Source organism: Manacus candei, unplaced genomic scaffold, assembly GCF_025592945.1.
Source record: "Manacus candei isolate 608988 ecotype Guabito, Panama unplaced genomic scaffold, ASM2559294v1 h1tg000046l, whole genome shotgun sequence".
In the NCBI taxonomy this organism is placed as follows: domain Eukaryota; kingdom Metazoa; phylum Chordata; class Aves; order Passeriformes; family Pipridae; genus Manacus; species Manacus candei.
In genome coordinates this window covers 556,738-579,233 of record NW_026138094.1, presented here as the reverse complement: position 1 = coordinate 579,233, position 22,496 = coordinate 556,738, and the positions used below count along the sequence as shown (strand labels likewise).

General features: G+C 49.6%; 1 protein-coding gene and 1 long non-coding RNA gene across 17 annotated transcripts in view; both read left to right on the top strand.

Annotated features, from left to right (window-relative positions):
- The first annotated feature begins 590 nt into the window (after window positions 1-590).
- On the top strand, window positions 591-20,337 carry LOC127475103 (uncharacterized). Of its 6 annotated transcripts, none has more exons than XR_007906085.1 (7): window positions 591-678; window positions 4,371-4,533; window positions 5,475-5,636; window positions 11,298-11,387; window positions 14,104-14,213; window positions 14,762-14,849; window positions 18,959-20,337. It is a non-coding gene; the product is annotated as an uncharacterized LOC127475103 (long non-coding RNA). The 6 variants fall into 6 exon arrangements; XR_007906082.1 differs by having other exon boundaries at window positions 14,104-14,380; XR_007906084.1 differs by having other exon boundaries at window positions 14,104-14,849; window positions 18,959-19,023; window positions 19,125-20,337.
- A 233-nt stretch (window positions 20,338-20,570) lies between these two features.
- The window catches only part of NEO1 (neogenin 1), a 167,535-nt gene continuing 165,609 nt past the window's right edge, over window positions 20,571-22,496 (top strand). For 6 of the 11 annotated variants that reach the window (XM_051796377.1, XM_051796376.1, XM_051796375.1 and 3 more), the window contains exon 1: window positions 20,572-20,848. In XM_051796377.1, the coding sequence (XP_051652337.1) occupies window positions 20,743-20,848 (106 nt within the window). In that variant the 5' untranslated portion in view covers window positions 20,572-20,742. Of the gene's footprint in view, window positions 20,849-22,496 lie in introns of all 11 variants that reach the window. The other 5 variants (XM_051796379.1, XM_051796371.1, XM_051796378.1 and 2 more) reach the window with 1 other exon arrangement.

The following is a 22,496-nucleotide window of genomic DNA, read 5'->3' as shown; positions in this document are numbered from 1 at the left end:
CCAGCGCGACCTGCTCGTGTTGGAACCTGCAGCAGATTGGAGAAGGCAGGAAAGCGGGGTACGTTTTCCAGCACCAGGGAATTTGTGGGTGATGAAAACAAGATTTCTAGCAGCCCTTTTGCGCTAGTCTTGGTTTCTACAGAGGTATCCTATGGTTTTCCTGCCCTTCTCCCCTCCCCTTGAATTCCTTCTGAAACTGTCAGTCAGTCGGAGTTGGGAGTAACTTCACTGATAGAAAATTCCCACGAATCACCCGAAAGTTTTGCAGCTGGATGGAGGAAAAAGAAAGCCAGAGTAGAGTCCCCACTGGTGAGAGAAAAAAGGCAGACTAAGGAGGCTCACTTCCAGAATTTATTGAGCCCTGAGGGATTTCTAGAGACCACGTGGTGTCAGGTGCAGAAGAAATGAAGGATGATAACCAGTGTGGAAGAGCGGAGCAGCCCAGAACTCCCACAGCCCAGCTGGGCTCCAGAAATGTTGGAGATGCTTCAACAGCACTTTAATGTGAAGCTGCTGGCCAAGAGCAGCCCCTCCACCTTGTTCTGTCAAGAAAAGGTCCTGATTCATGTCATGTGTGTTCTTTCCCTGGACAGGGAGACTCTGCAGATCCTGTGGAGTGCAGGAGTCACGGAGAGCAGAGACCGATGAAAGATGGCTCCAGGCTGGGATTTTGGAGAGGTTTGTGCTTGATCCAGGGTTGAAGGGTTGGTGTTTCTCTTTTTTTTGAGATTGGGAGAGGAGAGGTTACTGAGTCCTTGAGTCTTAATGTAAAATGATTAGAATCTGGAACAGATTCCAAAATAGACATTTAGGGACAACTAAATGCACAAAGCAGCTTGGATACCTATCACTGGAGTTCATCCAGTCCTGGATAAAGCCTCTGAAATAGGCAGTGCTTTAACAAAGTGCGTATGTCTGGGGACTCAAAGTACAAGGAAAAATTATGAGCGGAAGAGATAACACTTTCTCCATTTCTTAGAAAGGGAGAAAATGCCAGAAAGTTATTAATTTTATTCCCGAGACTCTCTCAGCTGGACAAGGATCCAAGGTTAAGGTGATCCCCATAACCTGACACTTGCAGAACAAGTGGGCTCACTGCATCCTGGCATGAGCAGTTCTGGCATTTCTAGGGAGATCTCTTATCCCAAGTAATAACCTCAGAGGTTAATTGGAGTCTGGAAATGAGTTTATTTGGTAGGTGGGCTAGAGGGGGTTTAATTATGTGTTCAGATCAGTGTTGCTTCAAGCATTAATTTTGCCTGGGAAAGGAAGGTGTAATGTCAGGAATGACACTTTCACACTGCTTAGACTGGGAGAGAGTGGGGGACTGGTGAGAGCCTGTGGCCTGGATGGCAGATGAAAATGAGCTCTGATTAAAAGCATCTCTTTTGTTTGTTTTGGGCCAAAAATCCCTGGGCTCTCTGTAAGGCCCAGTTCCCTCACTCAGCAGTTTCTGGACAGTCAGGCTGTTAGAGGGAATCTCTCTGAAATACACGTCTGATTTCTTTTTTTGGCCCTATTTCTCTTTTCTGCTTTGTGTGGTATTCTCCTCACAGCTTTCCAGAGCAGAGTTACTCTTCCACTTGTTCCCTTTTGCCTCCTGCTGAGTCAGTTCCTTTATTTTCCACCATAATTTGTACTGTAGTCACTCCCAGAATCTGGGAAATCATCCCCAGAAGTCTCCCTGTCTCCTGAGCTTACTGCCAGCTCTCCCACTAAAGCTTTTAATTCTTTGTTATAAAGAAGAATAAAAGGCCAGGAAAGTGCACCACGACACCCATTCAGGTGCCATTACCCTGTAATTCTTTCAAAACTCTGTGTGCATTTATAGTCACTGGGAAGTGCTGGAGTGGGAAGCCTCTGGACTAAATCAGTGTGAGCACATGAAAGAGAACAAGTCCTGCATGGGGCAGTGGGTTCTGGGCTGGGTGTGATCCCTGACTCACTCTGAGGGCTCAGGGAAATCACTTCCCTCCTCTGAGCATCTGTTTCCACTCCCCACCTCCAGCTGTGTCCCTGTTTGGACAAGGAGCTCCCTGGGACACAGCACTTCATGTGTGGAGATGGAGCCTCAGTCAGTGGAGCTTGCAAGGAGCAGGGAACACAAACTGGGATGAAAGGTGTGTCCAGGCAGCAGGGCAGGATTCCCAGACACGGCTGGAACCCTGTGTGTTGGGAGCCATCGCTGCTCCCACTCCTTGGTTTCTCTCCACCAGTTCCAGCTGCAGTGGTGAGGTGAACTGGCACATCCCCAGTTCCACTGGGGAATGGTGTGAAATCATTAAACTCATTTTGCAAACTCCAGCAGTGCCCAATGGGATCATCCATCCTGCCTGGAACTGCCTCACCTCCCCACAGGTGAAAATCTCCTTATGGCTCCAAGCCTTTCCATCCCATCCCATCCCACTCTGTCCCATCCCACCCCATGCCACGCTGAGCCTGCTCCAATTTGCCAGCAGAACAAGCAAACCCCTTTCCTCCCTCCCCCCTTGGCTGAGGAGGTGCACACACACCCCCCCTTGGCTTTCCTTCTTCTCTGCAGGCTTTCCCAGAGTCCCTTCCTCCCGTTGTTTGTTCATTCCCTGCACTCCATCCCATCTTTTGCCTTCCTCCCTGGTTGGATACAGCATCTCACTGGTCCTGCTTCACACTCGGAGCAGGGGTATTAGATGGATTCCCCATAGAGTACAAATTGAATGGAGAGAAGTGGCTGCTTTCCCAGCAATAATTTATCTGATTAAAAAAATACTCCCCAAACTCCCCCTCCTCCCCCGCTCCTAAACCCCCTCCAAAAAGCACATTGGCACCGGGGCTGGTGTTTGAACTGTGTTATTCAAATTCCTGGAAGGGGGATTTAGATGGGAAAATAACTGTCATAGGAGGGTTCTCAGGGGATTTTCCCCAGAGCATCAGCGCTGAAATTCGGAACCCGGGTTGTTGTGTGGAGGAGGCAGAGAGTAAATAATTCTGAGTCAAGTGCCTCCCTGATTTCTGCCTTTGCCCTCATCTAACAAACACCTTGCACAGATGCACACATGGTGCTCACACACAGGTTTTCCCATCACACAGGTTCCATGGAGGAGCTGTTAGCAGGAACTCCAAAGCACACCAAGCTGCTCTGCTGCTCCCTGTCTCTTCTCTTTTCTTTGCCTTACCTCAGGCTGATTCCAAATGAAAGAAGGAATATGCTGCCTAAAATGCCTGTCTCCTTGTTTGTCACCTGCACAGGGTTCATTACTTCCCATGCAGCCTGATCCAAGGCTGGTCCTTTTCTTCTTCCACCGGAGCCAACGTTCCTGTTACAACTGGGGGATGGAAAAGTCACCCCAACATTCCTGTTGTAACTGGGGGATGGAAAAGTCCCCCGGCCCTTCTCCACCCGCTCTGTGTGTGGGGCTTGGCTGCTGCCTGTGTCTCTGTGGGCGGGAGGCAGGTACTTACATCCCATAGTGCTCCCAGTGTGCCGTGATTTACAACAGGAGCTCCTTCCTGATGCCAAGGGCAGGATTGCTGCTGACATGCAAACCATTGCAGAGCCCTGGCGTGGTCCCAGCTCCAAGGGCTGTTGGCTGATGGACGTTCCTCTGCTCACAGCTGGGTCTGGGCCACTGGGGAAAACGTGAATGGGCCCGTTCTGAGCTTTGCAGCCTCGGAGCATCCTTAAGCCAGTGGCCAGGGCTCAGGTTTCCCTGCTTTTTGACAGGAGTGCTGCTCAGATGAGATCTTTCTCTGCTCCTGGAGGATTTACACTGCCACAAGTCCTCATTTTTTCCAGATGTTTTACCTAATAAATCAAGGAGTCTCATCAGAGGGTTCGGATCCAAAAGCTGTTACCATGACTTCAAAGGCACAGGCTGGAGTGGAAAGAAGCAGAGCAGACATTTTATACCACTCTGTACTCACTGATTTTGAAAATACACTCTACTTTCAGGAATTTTTTCCTGTGGATACCAAAACTCTACAGTGATTAAATAAAATAGTGCTGTGCTCCTTCAGCAACCTTTCTTTCAAAGGATGGAGCTGCAGGACCCAGGGGCTGTGCATGGCTGGCAGGAGCCAGGATGGGGCTAGTCCTGAGGGGAGCTGAGCTGTGCCAGCCCCTGTCCAAAATCAGGGATTGGTAGCTCAGGTCTGAACTCGCTCCATCTTTTCAAGTCAATACTCAGCTGAGTATTTTCTGCCAGTTTAAGCTGGTCTAAGGGATTCTCATGTAAAGGATTCAGATGTTCATCTTCAGATGTTTGGGAGAGCAAAAGACAATAAGAGTTATGTGGCTGCAAAATGTGACTGTGACTATTCAGACTGGTTTGTTCCTTGATCAAGAATGTAACTTTTTTTTTTTTAATGTAGTGAACCCTTTCTTTTCACAGTGTCTACATGGTGTTGTTTCCTTTCACTGCTCCATTTCTAAAGATAACTGCTCTGTGTTTGGAGAAGCTGTTCTGTCTTTCCAACCCCTCGACAGCATGGGCTGCTGAACAAGAACATAGTGAAGGAAAGCAGCTGATGAAAGAAAAGCTGTTCCTGTGGTAGGTGAGCAGCAGAGCCAGAGGACTGGCTTTTGGTTCCCTGCTTTCCTAGAGTGCCAGCCTGGCTCCGGCTGTGCTGGTGCTGCCCATCAGAGATGCCCAAGCTGGGCTGTGTTCTGGCAGCAGTGCCAAGGGGAGCTGCTCCTCCTCACCTTCTGCCTTGTCTTCCCCTGGATCCCACTGGATTTGGAATCACAGAATAGTTTGGGTTGGAAGGGACACCTTCCACTATCCCAGGTTGCTCCAAGCCCTGTCCAACCTGGCCTTGGACACTTCCAGGGATGGGGCAGCCACAGCTTTGTCTCATCTGCCTCCTGAGTGTTGTCTGAGCAGGACTGAGGGGATGGTGCCAGGCAGGAACAGGCTGCTGGGGCAAGAGGGAGCATGGCCTGGCTGTGGGGAGCCCCTTTGGCCATGGAGAGGTGCCCAGGTTGAGTGTTGAGTCTCAAGAGAGGATTTGGGCTGTCTCCTGCAGCAGAGCCATGGAGAGGGAACTGGGGGTACCTGCAGCAGGGGATGCAAGCAGAGACTTTGGCTGGTGCTGTCTGAGGGTTCTGGGATGTGAATAAGTTGTCACTTAGGGGAATTGGGGACTGTAGCTCTTAGAGAGCTGTGAAAACACTGTGTGGCCCCCAGGAAGCACTGTAGTTCTGTAAAACAGACTTGGGATGTGAATTCACTCCTGCTACACTGTACTTTGTACTTTATGGGTCCCAGGCAGTGGAGCAAGAGACCATTTGGTCTTGCAACGTGTTTAGCCAGATCTTAAAACATCACCATGGTTGCCCAAGGGGTGGATGTTCCAGAGGAGGGGATGTCCTGCTGCAGCCCCATGGAAGGGAGAGCCAGGGACAGATCCTGTGTTGTAATGGACTGAAAACCCACCTCCTCTAAATATTGACATTCAAATAACTGTCACCACGATACTGTTTGTTCCTGCCACAGGCTTCAGAAAAACTGCTGCTTGTCTTCCCTCCCCCACAACGCTGAATCCCAGCACCCCAGACTGTCGTGACTGCCAGGGATTGGTGACATCTCGAGTGACACGTGTTGGAGCATCAGAAGAGAGTGGGAGCAGCACAGCTTGGCTCCAGGAGCCAAAAATAGGTACTATCATTGCTGAGCTGAAGCCTCCCTTCTCCTTCCCCACCCAGCCCTGCCTCTCTGGCACATGCAGCTCGTAATCGTGGTGTTCCCGTCGGACCAAAGGAAAACCACAGTCCTAAAGCAAGCAGGGCGTTAAGTAGTGGCCATGCTTTGGAGGCAGGGAATGTTATGACATGGATCCTAAATTAGTGAGCATCAGTGATGATGATGGTTTGCAGATTTCCCACAGGGAATGGGTGTAGAAAGGAGCACGGCTCATCTGCTGCATTGCCATGTGGAAAAGCATCAGAGACACACCATAAAATAGGGAGTGTGAACTCCTTTCACTGGACAGCTGCTCAAATCCTTGTAGTTGAATGACTGAGTGATGAATGTAGCACGTTGGGTTTTTCTCTGGATCCTTCCTCTCCTTTATTCTGTAGCTCTGTGAATCTCAGTCACGCTTTCACCTGGGTTTTTCAGTCTGCTCACTGGAGTATTTGTCTTCTTCTGCTGACCCCCAAAAGCACCATTTCATTAAAAACCCTGACTGTTTGGGAAGGGTGACATTTATTCACAAAGGTAAGGCTCTTTGAAGGTGTCTGCTCCTTTGGTAGTGAGTGATTCAAATGAGTTCCCTTTCAGCATTCCTGTCTCACTGCTCCCAAGGCCACACAAAGGAGGAGGGATTTGCAGGGCCGTATAAATCAGGGTTTGTTACAGGGACGTCAAACACAACTGCACCACGGGGTGTTAATGGTGAGCAGGTGAGGAGTCAGAGCAAGTCAGAACCAAGGAACAAAAGCCACAAAGCTCCTGTGTCTGGCTCTTGATGCTTCCCAAAAGTGCAGTGTCTGCACACTCCTGCTCTGTCCTGGGAAAGCTCGGGGTGTTACACTGATCCATATCACAAAGTGCTCCAGTAATTGGATGAGTAGGTTTGGTGGGAACATCTTTGGTTCTCAATTTCTCCCATCAGGAGAGATCTAAATGAAGTTGTATGATGTCCAGCCCAGGTCTCTTCCCAACACCCAGCTCACTCTGCTGGATTCGTGCTTGGCAGAGGCACTGGTGACCAGGCCATTGGACACAGGTTGGATTAAACTTCCACTGGAGTAGAGGAAGAAAACTCCCAATCTTTGTGCAGGCAAATGGGAGTTTCCTCCTTTTCCAGCAATTAAATCCCAGTGCTGACTCCACTGAGTTCCTCAGTGCTGGAATAAGAAGTGATTGGGGGTTTTGATGTGCAGCCTTTGGACAAGGGGCCAGTGCTCGTGCTCTCCCCCTTCTTCAAGTCCCATGAGCATTTCAGGTTTCCAGAGGTTCCCACTTGCTCTTTCCATGCCCTGCTCATCTTTCAGACTCCAGGCTGCAGGATGGACCATGAGTCCTGAAGGCAGGTTTGTGGGCACAGAGTGTGGGGGGATGCCTGGGGGGAGTTTTCTCTCCCAGAATGATCTCACAATCTTTGCAGCTTCTCAAATACCTGTCAGTCCAGGAGTGAAGCTGAGCTCAAACCAAGCTGTTAGAGCTTTAAAATGGTTCATGAAACTCCCTTTTACAGGAGGAGTTCAGGGCAGTGGAAGGTTTCAGGGACTGGATGTGGCTCATGAGCCAGGATCTGGGATGACCACGGGTCCCTTGGACAGGCTGCACACACGTGCCTGGGCATGTCCTCGAGCACATACCACTGTGGTTTCTGGACTAGTTTTTGTTATTTCTCAGTATTCCCACCAATATTTAATGTATTTCTCTTGGTTGCTGGTAGTTTCAGCAGTGAAAGTGCTGACTCTGATGTCCTTCTGGGACGTGACATTGGCTCGGGACAACCCAACAGTTTTTGTGTGGGCCTCCAAAAAATGTTCTGCCCACTGGTCTCCAATCCCAAGAACATTCCTGGCTTCTCTGGTAATATCCTTAAGCACACCACTGATAGATTTTTGTGTAGATGAATGACCTGACAACTCCAAATATTATTTATTATCCAGGATTTTTGGGTCACTAGAGTGATGGGTCAGGGAGGACTGAGGTGCAGCTGGATAATGCCAGATCCCAGACAGTGGGGTTCATGTCTCCCTTCCAAATCAGGCCAAGCACAGCCCTGCTCCTCCTCCTCAGCAAAGGGGCTGTGTTAGGAAGTGGGAGCTGGGAGAAGGGGGAGTGTTGGCTGGATCTTATGGTTGTTCTTTGGAAGGTTTTAATGATCCTTAGCTTCCATAAAGAAAGGCACCTCCTGGAGCTGCAGCCCTGGAGCTCAAGATTCACCTTTCTTAAGCACATAACATCTCTCTGAATCCCAGGGTTAGATGGGATACTGGGGAGAAATCCTTCCCTGTGAGGGTGGGGAGGCCCTGGCACAGGTTGCCCAGAGAAGCTGTGGCTGCCCCATCCTTGGAAGTGTCCAAGGCCAGGTTGGACGGGGCTTGGAGCAACCTGGGATAGGGGAAGGTGTCCAGGGGATGGAACAGGATGAGCTTAAGGTCCCTTATAACCCAAACCAGTGTGGGATTCTATGATTTTCTGAATCCTCTCAGTGCCCTCAGGCTGCCCCTGTTATCTGATGTCCTCTTTAACCTTTTAGTTACAAAATAGAAGCTTTTTTGTGCCAGACCTTCCCCCCTGGGTCCTGAAGAGGAATCACTTGTTTAACAGTGACACTGGGAAACACCACAGCAGTATTACTGTTCCCTACTGCAAGAAAGAGGGAGACTTAGGGCTGGATCCAAGCAGACATCTGAAGGGACATTTACACAAAACTTAGTTACCTTAGTCCAAAGTCCTGATCCTGAAAAACCTGCTCTCAGCTTTCCCTGCTGCAGGAGCTGCCTCTGCAAGGCACACTCTCAATTCTGGGCATTTAACTTCTGCCTTCTCAAAGGCACTCAAGGGTATGTCTTCCCAGACAGACCTTTCCTGATGGCAAGACTGGTCTTCTCCCTAAAATGGTTGGATCAAAATGACCTTGGTCTGGTGGAGGAGGGTGGTATCTTCTTCCACTGCCCTGGGGTGCTGGTGGATGCCCTGTGAGTGCAGTGCAGTCCTCAAAGCAAAGTCATGTCTTTTTACCTTTTCTAGAACAGGCCAAATGACCCCCAGGATGTTACCCAGGAAGCATCCTGTGTTCAAGATCAGCCTTGAAACTCCTCCTAAAGCTCCTGTGAGGGTCCTTACCCTGCACCTCTTCGGAACAAAGAGGATTTATTTGCATGACTCTTCAGCATCTCCTGCCCAGGGATTTGTGTGTTAACTCTAAGTAGCATCATTACCTCGCTGGAGTTTGGGGCACCAGAGGGTTCCAACCTGCACTGCAAATGGGGCAGCCCCACTGGCATGAACATAGTCCATCTGGAGTGTAAACAGTCTGGTTTATTAGGGAATTCACCTCTTAGCAGTCACAGGAGTAAGGACAGAGAGGTGTCACTTCAGGTTCCTCTAGAAGGGGATGGGGAGAGCAAAACTACACCCAGCTAAGACTGTAAGCAAAGACTAAACTACCTCTAATTGCAACCAGGGGAAACACTCGAGCAGAGAGCCTAAAAGTGCTTTACAAAAAGTCTAAAGGAAAAGCTTTTTGTACAAGATTAATCTTTCTGCCTCACTGGGGTCAGCAGTGGGAGTGCAAGGAGAGAATTCAGCACAGTCAGCACCGGTCTGTAAAGATCTATGTCCAGCTTTGCATTTCATCCTGTTTATCTGGGGCTATTAATTAGCTCCTTTCAGTTTTCCTGGGAAGATCTGTGTGTTAGGGCAGCTGAACACTCCTAAAGATCCGTCATTGATTGCTTGGGCAGCTAAATCAGGTCGACAGTTCACTACTCAGAGGTGTCTTAACTTTGCATCCTTTTCTGCTGGGGCAGGAATTCCAGGGATGACTTCAATCTTCCTGTAATGTGCTTGTACTCCTTGCTTTCCTAATTTCATGCCTAGGTATGGCATTTCCATTACAAAGGAGTTGTGTTGGTTGAGCTCTGCAGGTCTGGGTCTTTCAATAGCTGATCAGAGCTTCTGGTCATGTGCTTCTGCTCTTTTCCCTCAGAACAAAACATCAGCTACTCAGATCCTGGGCTATCAAAGCCCCTGGAACAGTTCAAGTGCCAAACAGCCCCAACTGCAGCCTGAGGAATGATGTTTCCCATGGGGGCTGTGGAATATGCACAAACGTATGGTCTGTTTTCCAACGTGCCTGTCAGAGCCCTGCTGGTGCCTCCAGCAGAGAGAAATATTTGGCATAGGCCATTTCCCCCCAAACTTTACTGCTTGCAGGAAATAGAAAGTGTTCTTTTCCAACCTATTTATTTGTGTTTGACTGTAATCACAAAGGGTTGTGCTTTTCCCCTTTCTCTGGTGACCCATGAGTGTCCACTGCTGTCAGTTCTGCATTTCCTCTTATCTTTCACAGAGCTGGGAGCCTTTTCACCCCTTCCTCTGGTGTCAGCTGTACTCCATGTAAAAATTCCATATGGGAGATGAGCTTTAAGGTGGGTGTGCTCCATTCAGGTTTACTCAGCACCGTGGGCAGCCTTCCCTATTTTTTGTTTTTAAATCCACATTCTCTTGTTCAGGTGCCTGGGGAAGGTGTTCTGATGTGAGCAAGGCCTTCCAACACAACTGTATGTGCTGCTGACTTTCCAGACCATCCCTTTTGCTGCCTGTGTTTCCCCACACATTTAACAAGGGATCCCTTTGGTCAGAGGGAAGGTCCCCAGTGTAGGGGCTGACTCAGAGCTGTGCCACTGCTCAGTTCCAAAAGTCTGCAGGTGGCTTTTGGGGGAGTGTTAATTAAGTTCCTAGCAGTGCATAAGTTGGTGTTCAACTTTAATTAATTAATATCCATTTATCTTTCAGGCTGTGGTTTGTACCCTCCTGCTGCAGTGTCACCCCACCCGCCCCAGGCCCATGAAATCCAGACAGGGAATGTCCACACTGGAGCTGTGTTGGCATTCCCATGTTCTTGATCACAGAATCGTGGAATCCCAGAACCTTTTGGGTTGGAAAGGACCTTAAGGCTCATCCAGTCCCACCCCCTGCCATGGGCAGGGACACCTTCCACTAGCCCAGGTTGCTCCAAGCCCTGTCCAACCCAGCCTTGGACACTTCCAGGGATGGGGCAGCCACAGCTGGCAACCTGTGCCAGGGCCTCCCCACCCTCACAGGGAAGGATTCTTTCCCATCTAACCCTTCCCTCCTTCAATTTGGTGTCAGTTTTAGGTGAAGTGCAAGATTTCTTGGCTTTGTCACATCTAACAGGGTTGGCATCACTCACCTGCCTCGATGGAAAATTAGTAAAACCTTTCATGTGTCAGAACTGCCTGTGGCCAGGAACAGGAACAACTTCATCTTTCTGGTGTGGAAATTGCTCCCAGTAAGGGATCTGTCCTGCTCCATGTGCGAGTTCCCACTGCTCCCTGTGCACAGCAGGTACTTCTGCAGGGGGGTTCTGGAGGCTCCACACCCCATGGGCTGCTGCATTTGCCTGAAATTGGATGCAATTAAAAAAAAAAAAGTGAATAAGAGAACAGTAGTGTTTTTGAGGTATGTCAGTGGTAGTGTTTCACAGCTTTCTTTCCAAGCTAAGTATAGCCCATGAGCGAAAACACACATTGACAGCAGTAGTAGCAGTAAACATGAAAGAAACGTCAGTGATACTATTCCTTGTCTTCCCTTATGCTGCCTTGTCCAAAGGCAGTGCTTCCCAGAATGTCCTGGCAGCCTGAGAAGTGGTGGACACCGCAATGACACCCCAGAGGAGCAGCTGAGTGCTACTGATTGCTGGTGAGTGGGTGGGAGGTCAGCAGGAAAACACCAGACTCCCGTCTGAAAGGACAAACCCAACAGATCCTGGAGCAGCCATCAGCCTGAAGGAGGGGTTAGAGGCAGATTGCAGCCATTTGGGACTGGGAAAATATGAGATTTGTGAGAAACCTTTTCTCCCTCTGTCAAACCTCTCTTATTTGTTGCCTGCCTCAAAGGGCTCGTGGCCGAAAAATGCCACTGCTTTGCTTCATAGAATCTAAATGTTCCAATGGCACAGACAGAAACCTCAATCTCTGCTCAGCCCCCACTGTAGGTGTTGGAACACTGTTGTTGTCTTTTTGACAAATTGATTTCTGTTGAACACCTACACTTCTGTGCTTTCAGAAATGAAGGGCACTTCTGATAACTTCTCATAGCCCGAACTTCTTTCTCTACCAATCCCCCATTTTTAGCAATGTAAATTTGTTCTGAGCATCTAAATTCCCTCCGGTTTTTGGTAGTGATCTTTTTTAGCTGTTTTAGCTTTGGGGATGTGAAGGCACCTTCCTTGTGCAAAAAATGTCCATTGCCTGTACAGCATGAGAGGATTTTCCTCTGGGATTTCCCTGCCAGCACTGGGAGAAGGAAATGCCATTTCAACCCTTGGTCCTTCTAAGAGCATCCCTCAAAAATGTGTGTTATTGGAGGGGGGGCAGGTGGAGCAGCAGCCTGAGCAACGTGCACAGTGTGGTGGTCCCTGGTCACTGGGAGGTGGATCAGCACTTTCACCTCTTTTTGGGGCAGAGATGTTCCAACCCCACCAATCCCTGTCGGTGTGAGCTCACAGCCTTTCCTTCCCTGCCCTTCCCTCTGCTCTGTTCGGGATCTCTGAGAGCCTTTGTGTCTCACTTGGACACAGAGTCACATTCTGAGCTCTTTGAAGCACATTTCATATTTCTTAGAATCAATAAACTTCACAGGCAGTCGCAGAAATCCCAGGCAGTCAATAAGTCCCGTCAGGCTCCCTCAGGAGTGAAAGCAGAGCGTTGTAAGGACATTTCTTAGGGAGCTGCTGTTCAGGCATATTTGTTGTTTCAATTAGTCTGATTTAGGGGCTCAGTCAGGGGCTGCAGCCTGTAGCACTCACACTGTAATTTGATTTCTAAAGCTGCCGTTCAGGTACTAAGGGAGTAAAACTATGTGGTAAAACCCCAGTGTGACAGCAGCTGTGGAGATCCCAATATGCCTGTCAGGGAGATCCAGGGAGATCCCAGGGTTCACCATCACCTGCATTTCACATCCCACATCCCATCGGAGCCCTCCTGGCTTTGATCACCTGGGAGGAGCATGGAAAGGTGGGAGAATTACAGTGTTTTTCCAGACCTGTTCCCCTGAAGGGATGTTTAAACAAACAACAAGAAAAGAAAGTCAAATGAATGTGTGTGAGAAGTGCCAGATTGGCAGCTTGAGTGAGTGAAACTTCACCTGGGTGAAGGCTGCCCATGTTTTATGTGCTGGAGCTGTCAGTGCAGCACCATTCCTCGGCACAACACGTGTTCCTTGCTTTTCAAACTGTCCCTGTGTGCCCACGTTGCTCAGTCCTGCAGCTGAGAAGGAGTCAGATGGCCCTGATGGAGGTAAGGAGCTGGACTGCTGAGCACTAGGAAGGAATGTTGGCTAATCTGCCCTGGTTTTGGAGATGCTTAAAAATTGCAAGAGGTTAGAAACGATTTAAAAACAAAATATATGCAGAACGAGTCAAGGTGTAGCTCTGCTTTCAAACTAGAAACTGCTGGAACAAAGCTTGTGTCTCTCCTTAGGAAATGAGGGCTGTGTCCCTGTTGTTGCTCCCTGGGAAGAGGCCTTCATGCTCTCTCTGACAGCTACATCACCAAGGTCTTGTCTGGACTTTCTCAGCACTCCCAGTGCTGCAGCACAACCTTTCCTGGCAGGAAGGGGCTTTGGGAGGCACAGACCCTGTGGTGAAAGACAAGTCCCTCAGGACTCCAGGGTCCTTCAGGGGCACCTTATGAGCGTGGGGAGTTGAAGCCCTGTCTAAACAAGGTCTCGTTATGAAAAGTTTAATTTTACAACTGTTCGAGCTTGTCCCTCTTTCAGATGGCATGGTAAAAATGAAGTATGATATTTCTTCCATGAAAAATCCACTATATTTATAGGAAATTCCTTCCCTGCATTTGAAGGGGTGATGAGGTTTGGAGGAGAATTCCAGTTAGAGGAAGCAGAGCCAAAACTCTGACTTTAAAGGGCTGTCTGAGAGTGCAGGAACAAGATCATTCCAGGGACTCTGTTCCTTTCCCAAGCTATTGTCCAATGTCTTTATTCTTTCCTGCTTCTGCAGCTCCTCCTCCCTGTTGTCACTACATCATAGCAATGACTGGTTTTGAACTGTTCAATTAGAGGACTAAGGTAATTTTGTTCACATTTGCTGTTCTGTCACAAGATTCTAATACTGCTCTGTGCCTCCAGCCCCTGCCATTCAGAGCATAGGGACACTTGAGCCACTCTTTTCAAACAGGGGCCCCTGGAATCATTATATCTGTATATTCAGTTTTAAACACTCAGTCGTGCTCTGAGATACAGGCCAAGAGCAAAGGACACTTGTGGGAGTTGTAGGTGTTGACACAACAGTCAAATCTATTTGGTCTCAAGCTTTATGCCTGGACCTGCTCATCTAACTCTGGCTGATCCATTCGTGTCTCACACGGGTAACGTGGCTTTTTCTTTCCATTTCCAGGAGTCCCCAAATGCAGGTGACCAGCCCCCTGACCAGTTGGTTGGTACCAGAGCTGGAGAGGGATGACTGTGTTCCATAGCCCTTGGGAAGGGTGCCTTGGCCTCCTGTCAGTGAGTGCAGGGTGTTTGGGCTGTGTGTGTGTGTGGGGGGGGAATGGGGAGAACCTGCCACGTGCCAAGAATGAGGGGAGCGAAGGATTCCCACCAAATGATCCCACAGTGAACTTTTGATCCATCAGCTCATCTGATCCACCTGATCCATCAGCTGGGCCTTTCAGGTAACACACAGAAAAGGGCTGTGCTGCTGTTTGTCTGTAAGGTGTGCTGGGCTCTGCATTTTCCAGGCATCCTCTGCTGCTGGTCTAAGGTTGTTTCTTTGGTTTTCCAAACCCAGAGGCAAATGACTGTTTCTTTGTGCTAAGCATCAATTCTCTTCTTTTTTTTTTATCCTTTCTCCTCTCCATGATTTTCCTCTCCATTTTGAATTCTCTCAGACTGCTGCAGTCTCACTTCCCGGAGACTTCCCTCCTGGCACAGACACCAGGAGAAAATGTGATGGTGTTTACAGAGCACTGGGACTTGGGAGATGTGAAATGTGGACCTGCTGCTCTACCTCTGGTGACTCACAACACCTTTCTGTGGTTCTGCTTTCCTGTCAGGATAACCTGGACTAAAACCTCTCTGGGGAAAGGATTTGCTTTCCCTGTGTGATCCTACGGTGTCTAATACAACAGGACCCAACCTCAGGTAAGACCTTTAGGCACTCCCATTATATGAATGAGAACAAGATTATTGGTGTCAGTAATTAACATTCTTGTGGGATTGTTGGAAATGCTTTGGGATAAACACCACCTGGAATCCTCGCCTGGCTTATGTGGTTTCTGAGCTGCAGAGGAGGCTGATCCTGTTTGCACGAGAGGCCATGGACCATCTGTCTCCTCTCACTGGATGTGCAAAGTCTTTCAGGCCAAAGATGAGATGCAGTAGCTCAGGGAGACATTGGGACACTTGAAAAGTGAGGGCACGGCCTGTGGGGAAGAAGAATGGAGACTCAGCGGTCAGTGTGTCCCCAGGAATGATCTCACCTGAGAACAACACTAATGGCAACCACCAAACCAGAAAAATACCACCCACAGTGTCACTGAAAACACTGTGAACGCCTGTGGCACTATGTCACCCCAGGACAGGCTTCCAGAGAGGAATCTCTCCCTGCTTATGTGGATGGCAAAAATCCCATTGACTGCAATGACATCAGGATTTCCCCTTGAGTGTTACCTGGGTTTCTCTCCTTCTGGAGAGAAGGGCCATATCCCACATCATTATGCACATCCTAATAACAAATAGATAATTCTTTTCCTTTAAACTGTGGATTGGATTCCAGTAAACCCTGCATTTTGGATTCTAGGTTCCCTCTATCTAGCTCTGCAATCCCTAAATAAACAAACATTGGATTAGACCTCAGCAGCTCCCTCCCTCAGACACAGAAGGCTTTAAAAGCATTTCACACCAACTGCCCTGCTCGTGTTTCAGACTCCGTTAACCACGGATTCAGGGAGCTCCATCTCCCTCTCAAACTTCCCAGGGAGCTCACCTCAGTGATTGGAAAGTCTGCTTCCACTTGTGACCCTCTCTGACTCCAGCGAGGAGCTGGAATTGCTGTTGACATCAGGAATGACAGAGGTACGTGCTGGGGTTGGAGGGTTTCTGGCACGTGGCCTGCTAACCCAGAATTTGCTCGGCAAAGTCCGGAGGGTGACTTTTAACCTCAGAGCAGTTTGCAAAACCACACCTGTGACCAATAAATGTGAAAAATAAATGAAAAAAAAAATAAATCCAGCCCCTACTGAATGATGAAAGCCAGCACACCTCGCTGGGCTCTGGTGCTGGAGTCAGTGTGGAGATCTATACAGGAATAATTGAACAGGTCATCGTTGCCAGGAGTTGTCCGTGGATGGAGCTGATGCCTCACACATGGGGGAGGCAGCACAGCAGGTTAAACTGAAGGGATCTCATAGCTCTAAGTCTTAAACTTAATGAAGCACATCTTTATTTGTGCTGCAGCCCCTTCTTCTCCCCAAATTGCCTTAACTAGCTGCTAGAGGATGCCCAGTAATGGAAAATTCTCTGGATAACAATAAATTGGTGTGACGACTCAGTGTCACCTCACATCCTGCTAAGCAATAGAGAAATCACGGTGAGAAAAACAGGCATAGCCAGAGTGGCACTGAACAGTGGAATCCTAATTCCATCACCCTTCTTGTGGGCCACAGATAACCCAGTGCAATTTGCAGCCGCTCTGAAGCGGCTCCAAGTCTCAGCAGGAGTCGGGAAGGCTCAGTGTAGCCTCGGGACTGAGGAGTCACGGAAGATCAGGGGAGTTGTTGTTCCATAACCTTGCCTCTCCACCAAAACCGGTGGGCTGGTCTGGAATGGGAAGCACTCCAAGCAAAACACAACGTTTTAATCACTGAAATGAAGGTCCTCCTCTGGATTTCTCTCTGGAGAACTGTCTGTCTCTGATGATCACGCACAGACTGCCAAAGAAGGTGAATTCTGGATTTAAATCTGTACATCACCAGTGTGTGAGTGACACCAGTAAATCTGGGCTGTAAGGCTGAGATATCTCCAAGAAGAGAGAAACACTTTTTCCACTTAAATGACTGAGGTAGAAGAAGTAAATATATTGTCTCCTACTACTGAAGGGCGAGGAAATCATTTATACACATCTGTTACACCTTTGCAGCCTAACAGTGGTGGTTTTTTCAATTCAAGAGTCCAAAAGTTTAGAATTACCAACATTAAGGTGGCCTGTGCGACTGTAATTTGTCCCTTTTGTGCATTTGCATTATGATCCAGTATTTAATTGTGATTAGATCACACGCTGTTCTTTCAACAGGTTCCCGGCCTCGCTCGTTCTACAGAATAGACTGTGCTCACCAAGCAATAACTTTATTTTCTCCTCGCTGTTCACTGTGTGGCCTGTGCTTTATTTACAGCACACTATTCAAATATTGTTCTGAAGACAGATTTATTCATTTCCTCCTGAGCTTTTTCATGGGACTCATCACTATGGTATCCAAGTGCTTCACAAACTCTAATTCATTTTCCCAACGCTGGAGTGAGAACTGGTGTTGCCCTTATTTTACAGACGAGGAACTCGGGCGCACAGACAGAATAATACAAAAATCTCTTTTCATTTTAGAGATCTAATTAGAAATACTCGATGCCCTGATTTTGTCAGAAAATAGAACATGCTGAAGCATCCAATTGAGTCAGAACTTGAATACATTCTCAGCTATTGCAGATTTATCTGCAAGTGCTCTTCACTTCTGCAGATCACGCTTTAAAATGTCAGCCCAGGCACCTGGGCAGTGCTGACTGCACAACTAGTGCAGTGCTGGGCAGGCTCTCTTTAAGGACTGAGGCCCTTTTCTGGAGCAGCAGTCACCCCTTCCCACCCACAGTGCTGTGCTTGCTCACTCCGCAGTTCCTCTCAGGGTGCATAACATACCTACATCTGATTTTTACAGCAAATTAAGTGGAAGTTGTTGAGGCACTTGCCTGGGTTCCCTGGCCTTGGTTCAGTATCTGAGCCAGGCTTATCCTTCTGCACTGGCTGCCTTTATCCCGGTGTTTGATAACTGGGGAGTGTGTTCCTTTGCAGCCTGACTACTGTTGTTTTAATAAATATGTATGTCTTTTCAATCTAGAGATACCCTTAGAAAGCCCAGCAATTTAATCCTGTGCTGACAGAGATGCAGGCCATCAGCAATGTGGAAACACTCCCTGTATGAGGGATGTAGTGGTTGGCACACACTCCAGCACTCAAAGGGGACGAGGAACGTTCTCAGTGTGTGTCAGACACCTGCTGCCAACAGTTTTCCAGTTGGTCTTCATTCCCATTCCTAAATTCTCACCTTTCTGCTCTGCCTCCCTCCCTCAGTCTCTGTCACTCCCATTCCTACATCACTGCCCCTAGTGAATTCCCTCTTCCCGTTGTCCCTGCTGCATCCCACACCCAAACTAGGGGTCCTCCTCCCTCATCCCACTGCAGCTCTCTCATCCAATCCCTGTGCCCAGCAAGTTCTTCCTCAGACACTGTATGGACAGCCCTGGGTGCCCCTAAGCTGCATGTTCCTCCTCCCGGAAATTCTCTCCCATTCCCACTCTGTTTTTAATTCTTCTCCCAACAGCCTGGCTTCCAGACTTCCTTATGAGCTTTGCTTTATCCCTCCCTCCAGGCAGACCTGTTTTTCCTTTCAGCTCCTTGTTCCCTTCCACTGCCCTGGAGAATCTGTCTCTCTCCAGACCCTCCGTGCCTGCCAACTTACCTGTCCCAAATCCAGTTCCTGTCCCCACTGTGTGTTACTGAAGGAGCTTCCTGCTCCATGTTTCCCCAGAGGACTGGAAGGACAAGTTCCCTGCTCGCCCTTCCTACCTGCAGCCTTGGCATGGTCCAGAGCAGCAGGGAACTGGAAGTGCAGGTCCAGCTCTGACTCCCACAGCCCTGGGCTGAGATGAGGATGGAACTGCAGGGCAACGGAAGCACTGGGAAGCCTCCCCAGAGCACCAGTGGGATTTTCAGGGGGGTTTTCACTGTGGGGCTTGAAGGAACACCTCTGACAAGGTGACTGTTCTCGTCTACAAATTCAACAGTCCCTGACAGAAAGAACAAAAGGGGAAAAGTTTATAATTTAACCTGAGGTACGAACATCAGATGCTTAAATTTCAGCACAGCGGTTGCTCTGGCCCTATTAAATGCGACTGAGGGTAGGATTTTATGATGGGAATTCCTAACCAGCTTAATAGAAGTTACACTACCAGTCCTGCCTTTTAATCGCTGCTTCCATTTTCAGGATAAATTGCAGCTGGTTGCTGGTAATCCTTGTGGCATATCAGATAGCAGCGTAACTCGGCAAGGGTAAGGTGGAGAAACCCAAACATCCTTCTGAGGAGGTAATTATTCCATTGTGAAAATGCTCCGGGATATTTTTAGTGGCCAAACCCCCTGTTTCCTGACAGAAACATAAAATAATGAAGCAAGTTTCACAAGGAGAAACGCTTCAGACACCTGTACTAGCTGGTGCTTTGCAGTCACGTCAGTGTTTAATTCGTGCATCCCTGTGTCCCTGTGCACGGCCAGCCCCACACCTGGCTTTGGGGCACTGTGGGCTGTGCCAGCACTGCCTTGCAGAAAACCCTCTCCACCAACAAATCTGCAAATCCCGCTGGATCAGGGGTGATTTCACGGGAATATAGAGCTGCCTGCAACAAGAGGGACACCCTCGCCGCACGCACCGAGGTTATCCAGGGAAACTTTCCTTAGCAGGAGTCATACACCCGGTGTAAAAGCCTGGATTTTTTGGGGAACAAATGATTTAAAACTAGTTTTAGAACATTTTGCAACACATTTTTGTGGGGATGTACCCTCGTTTCATGTCCCGCAGTGCCCCAGGGGTCCGGTTATCTCCAGGTTACCTCGAGCACTGGTCCTACATAATTTATGTCCTGAAAGAGACGATTCAATTAGTCAATAATAAAATGAGCAAGGACAGCGTGTGCGTTGTAAAAATATAATTTAGTGGGCAACAAGCTGAGATGGAAAAATATAAGGGTACACTCCATATGATTAATGAAGGAGGAATGTATATTTATAGCTCTTATTGTGTCCTTTGTAAGCAGAAGGATCCAACAGTAGGACTGGAACCGGCTGGTAATGATGTGGCATTCCAATGATTGGGATTTGAATGGCAAATGCTGTATAAAACTAATTACCCCCAGGAGGATGAAAGTACATTTCATTTGCCTTTTCGGAGCATGTTTGGCCTTTTCTTCACGTTTATTTACGCTCGAAAAACACGTTTATTATTAGGAGGGGCGACATCCCAGACGGAGCAGCGGAGTTACCCCCCAAGAAAACAAGTTTCCACAAGTTATTTTTACACATTTAGCGCGATTTTGGTTTCCTCGGTCGTAGTGGATTGCGCTTCCCAGCAGCACACGGCGTAGGGAGTTCTCGCTTCCCACATCCTCGGGCTCGGCACACAGCGAGGATACCCGGATTGGTGCCGAACCGTTTGCTTTCCCCTGTTTTCACACGCGAAGCACACGCAGGTCCCGCAGCCACGCCGGGGCTGGTCCCAGAGAGGGGAAAACACAGATTTATGGCGTTAAACCCCGGGAACTTTCGTGCCCCGATCGCTGGAAGGGGAACGGCGAGAGCCCCGACGGTGCCCCTGAGGGGAGGGCGGCGGCCCCGCCCCCGCGCGCGCGCAGGCGCCGTGGCGCGCGCTGGGAGGGGGCCGGGCGCGCGCACACCTGGCGCGGGGGTCGGGGGCGGGAGGGGGAGGCGCGCGCGCGCATGCGCGCGGCGAGGGGCGGGCGGGAGGCGGCGCGCGCCCCGCGGGGTCCGTGTGAGGGAGGGAGGGAGCGGCGGAGCCCGGCCCGCGATGGAGTGAGGGAGGGAGGGAGAGAGGGAGGGGGAGAGAGAGCGCGGCCGCTCCGCCCGCCCGCCGCTCTCCCGCCGCCGCCGCCTCCGCGGGGCTCAGCCCGCCCGGCAGCGAAGGCAGGCAGGAGGAGCCCCCCGGGGGAGGGGCTGGCGCTGGGTGCAGCCCGGCTGCCGGGCGCGGGCAGCGGAGCGATGGCGGCGCGGAGAGCCCGGCGGCTCCTCGGCTCCCTCTGCATCGCCCTTCTCCTGGCGCAGCCCGCACCCGCCGCGCGGAGCGGCTCCCGGAGCCTCCTCACGGGTAAGTGCGGGGAACACCCCGGCGGCGGCGGGCGCGGACGGTCCGGGGGCGGGGGCGGCGCGGGGCGGCCCCGGCGGGGCGAGCGGTGCCGCGGGGCTGAGCCCGCTCCGCTCCGCCCGGGCGGGCACCGCCAGGGGCCACTGCGCGCCTCGGGCAGCGCCGGCGGAGCCTCCCCGCGAACGAGGGGCACCTGGAGCCCCGGCTGCGGGCACTGGAGGCGTCCCCCACCTGTGCGCCCAGCTCCCGGCTCACCCCAGGGCGGGCGGGCTCCGTCCCGGCTCGGGAGCGGTGCTGGAGGCGGCGCGGGCTCGGTACCGGCAACCTGTGGGCAGAGGGGAACTTGCCTGGGAACTGCCGCAGTCGCCCAGAAACGAGCGGTCTGGCAGCGTTTCAGCCGCGGTCGTTCTCACACCTTTTACCATTGTTACCTTTAATGATCCGTGATTGAATCCCGGTTCTTTATAGGCTACGGAAAACGCAGTCTGGCCCAGGTGAGGCAGGAGAAGGCTTTCTCTAAAGCCCTTGCATGAGCCTATTAATACCGTAGAAGCCTCCCTAGCTTTGCAGCGATGTTATCTGCTCGTTTTGCCAAATACTGGCTTTAAAAAGTAACTTCTTTTTTCCTCCTTGCCAGCAATAAGCTCGTAGGAAGCTTGAAAGAAAATCTGGGCTTGAATGCTGGGATTTAAAAAAAAAAATTTAAAAAAAAATCCCAGGTAGATTGATTGAATCTTGGTATTTTAAGAGAAAGATCTGTGCAAATGGAATTTGGATAAAACCACTGGTCAAATGAGTGATTTTTAGTAACTTGGCAAAGTAAGAATGGCTAAACTCTGATATTAAATGGTGTAATTGTTCTGTTTCGAATCACATTAGGCACTGATGTCTGTAGTAGTTCTCTTTTTGGACACTACTGATGGAACCATGTGTGGTGACTCCTGTTGACAGGGAATATATTTATTTGTTCTCTTACACACTCTAAGCTTTGCAGATTCCAGGCCTGAAGCAGATTTTTTATTTTTTTTTTTAAATATTGTAGTAGGATTCAAAGATCTACAAAGTACCTGTAACAGCTAAGATACTTTTTTATGTTTAAAATCTTGCCATGTGATGATTCTTTTCCGGTATTCCTGCTCTCCTGACAGCTCACTGGTGTTATGGTTGTGTTGGTTGTTCTTTGCTAGTTTAAAACAATCCTTTGTGGTTTGAGGAAATCAAATTGGCAGGTGAAGTTCTGTCTGTTGGAGCCAAATATGTGAATTAAGTCTGCAAAGGGGTAGTGATGTGCTGAAACAACACAGAATAAAACCCTTACTGGAGCAGGAATTTAGAAGTATCATTGTGGAAATACGGGAATCTCTGTTGAACTCCCCCTCTCCTCTTTCTCTCCTGTGGAAGGTGCCTTTGTGCCGTGTCCATGGGTGCTGTCCCGTGGGATCCCTGCTGAGGACCAGGAGCTGGGCTTTCCCTACCTGAGGGTGTCTGTACCTGGTCTTTAGAGGGAGGGAGAGGCTCTCTTGGTTCTCAGTGAAGATGAGGTACTCATGTGTAGTGGATGAACTTCATCTTAATTCACACTATTTCCCACCTGATTGCTGCTATTTCTTCTTAAATAGGGGATATTCCACATGCTTTTATATCAGCACAG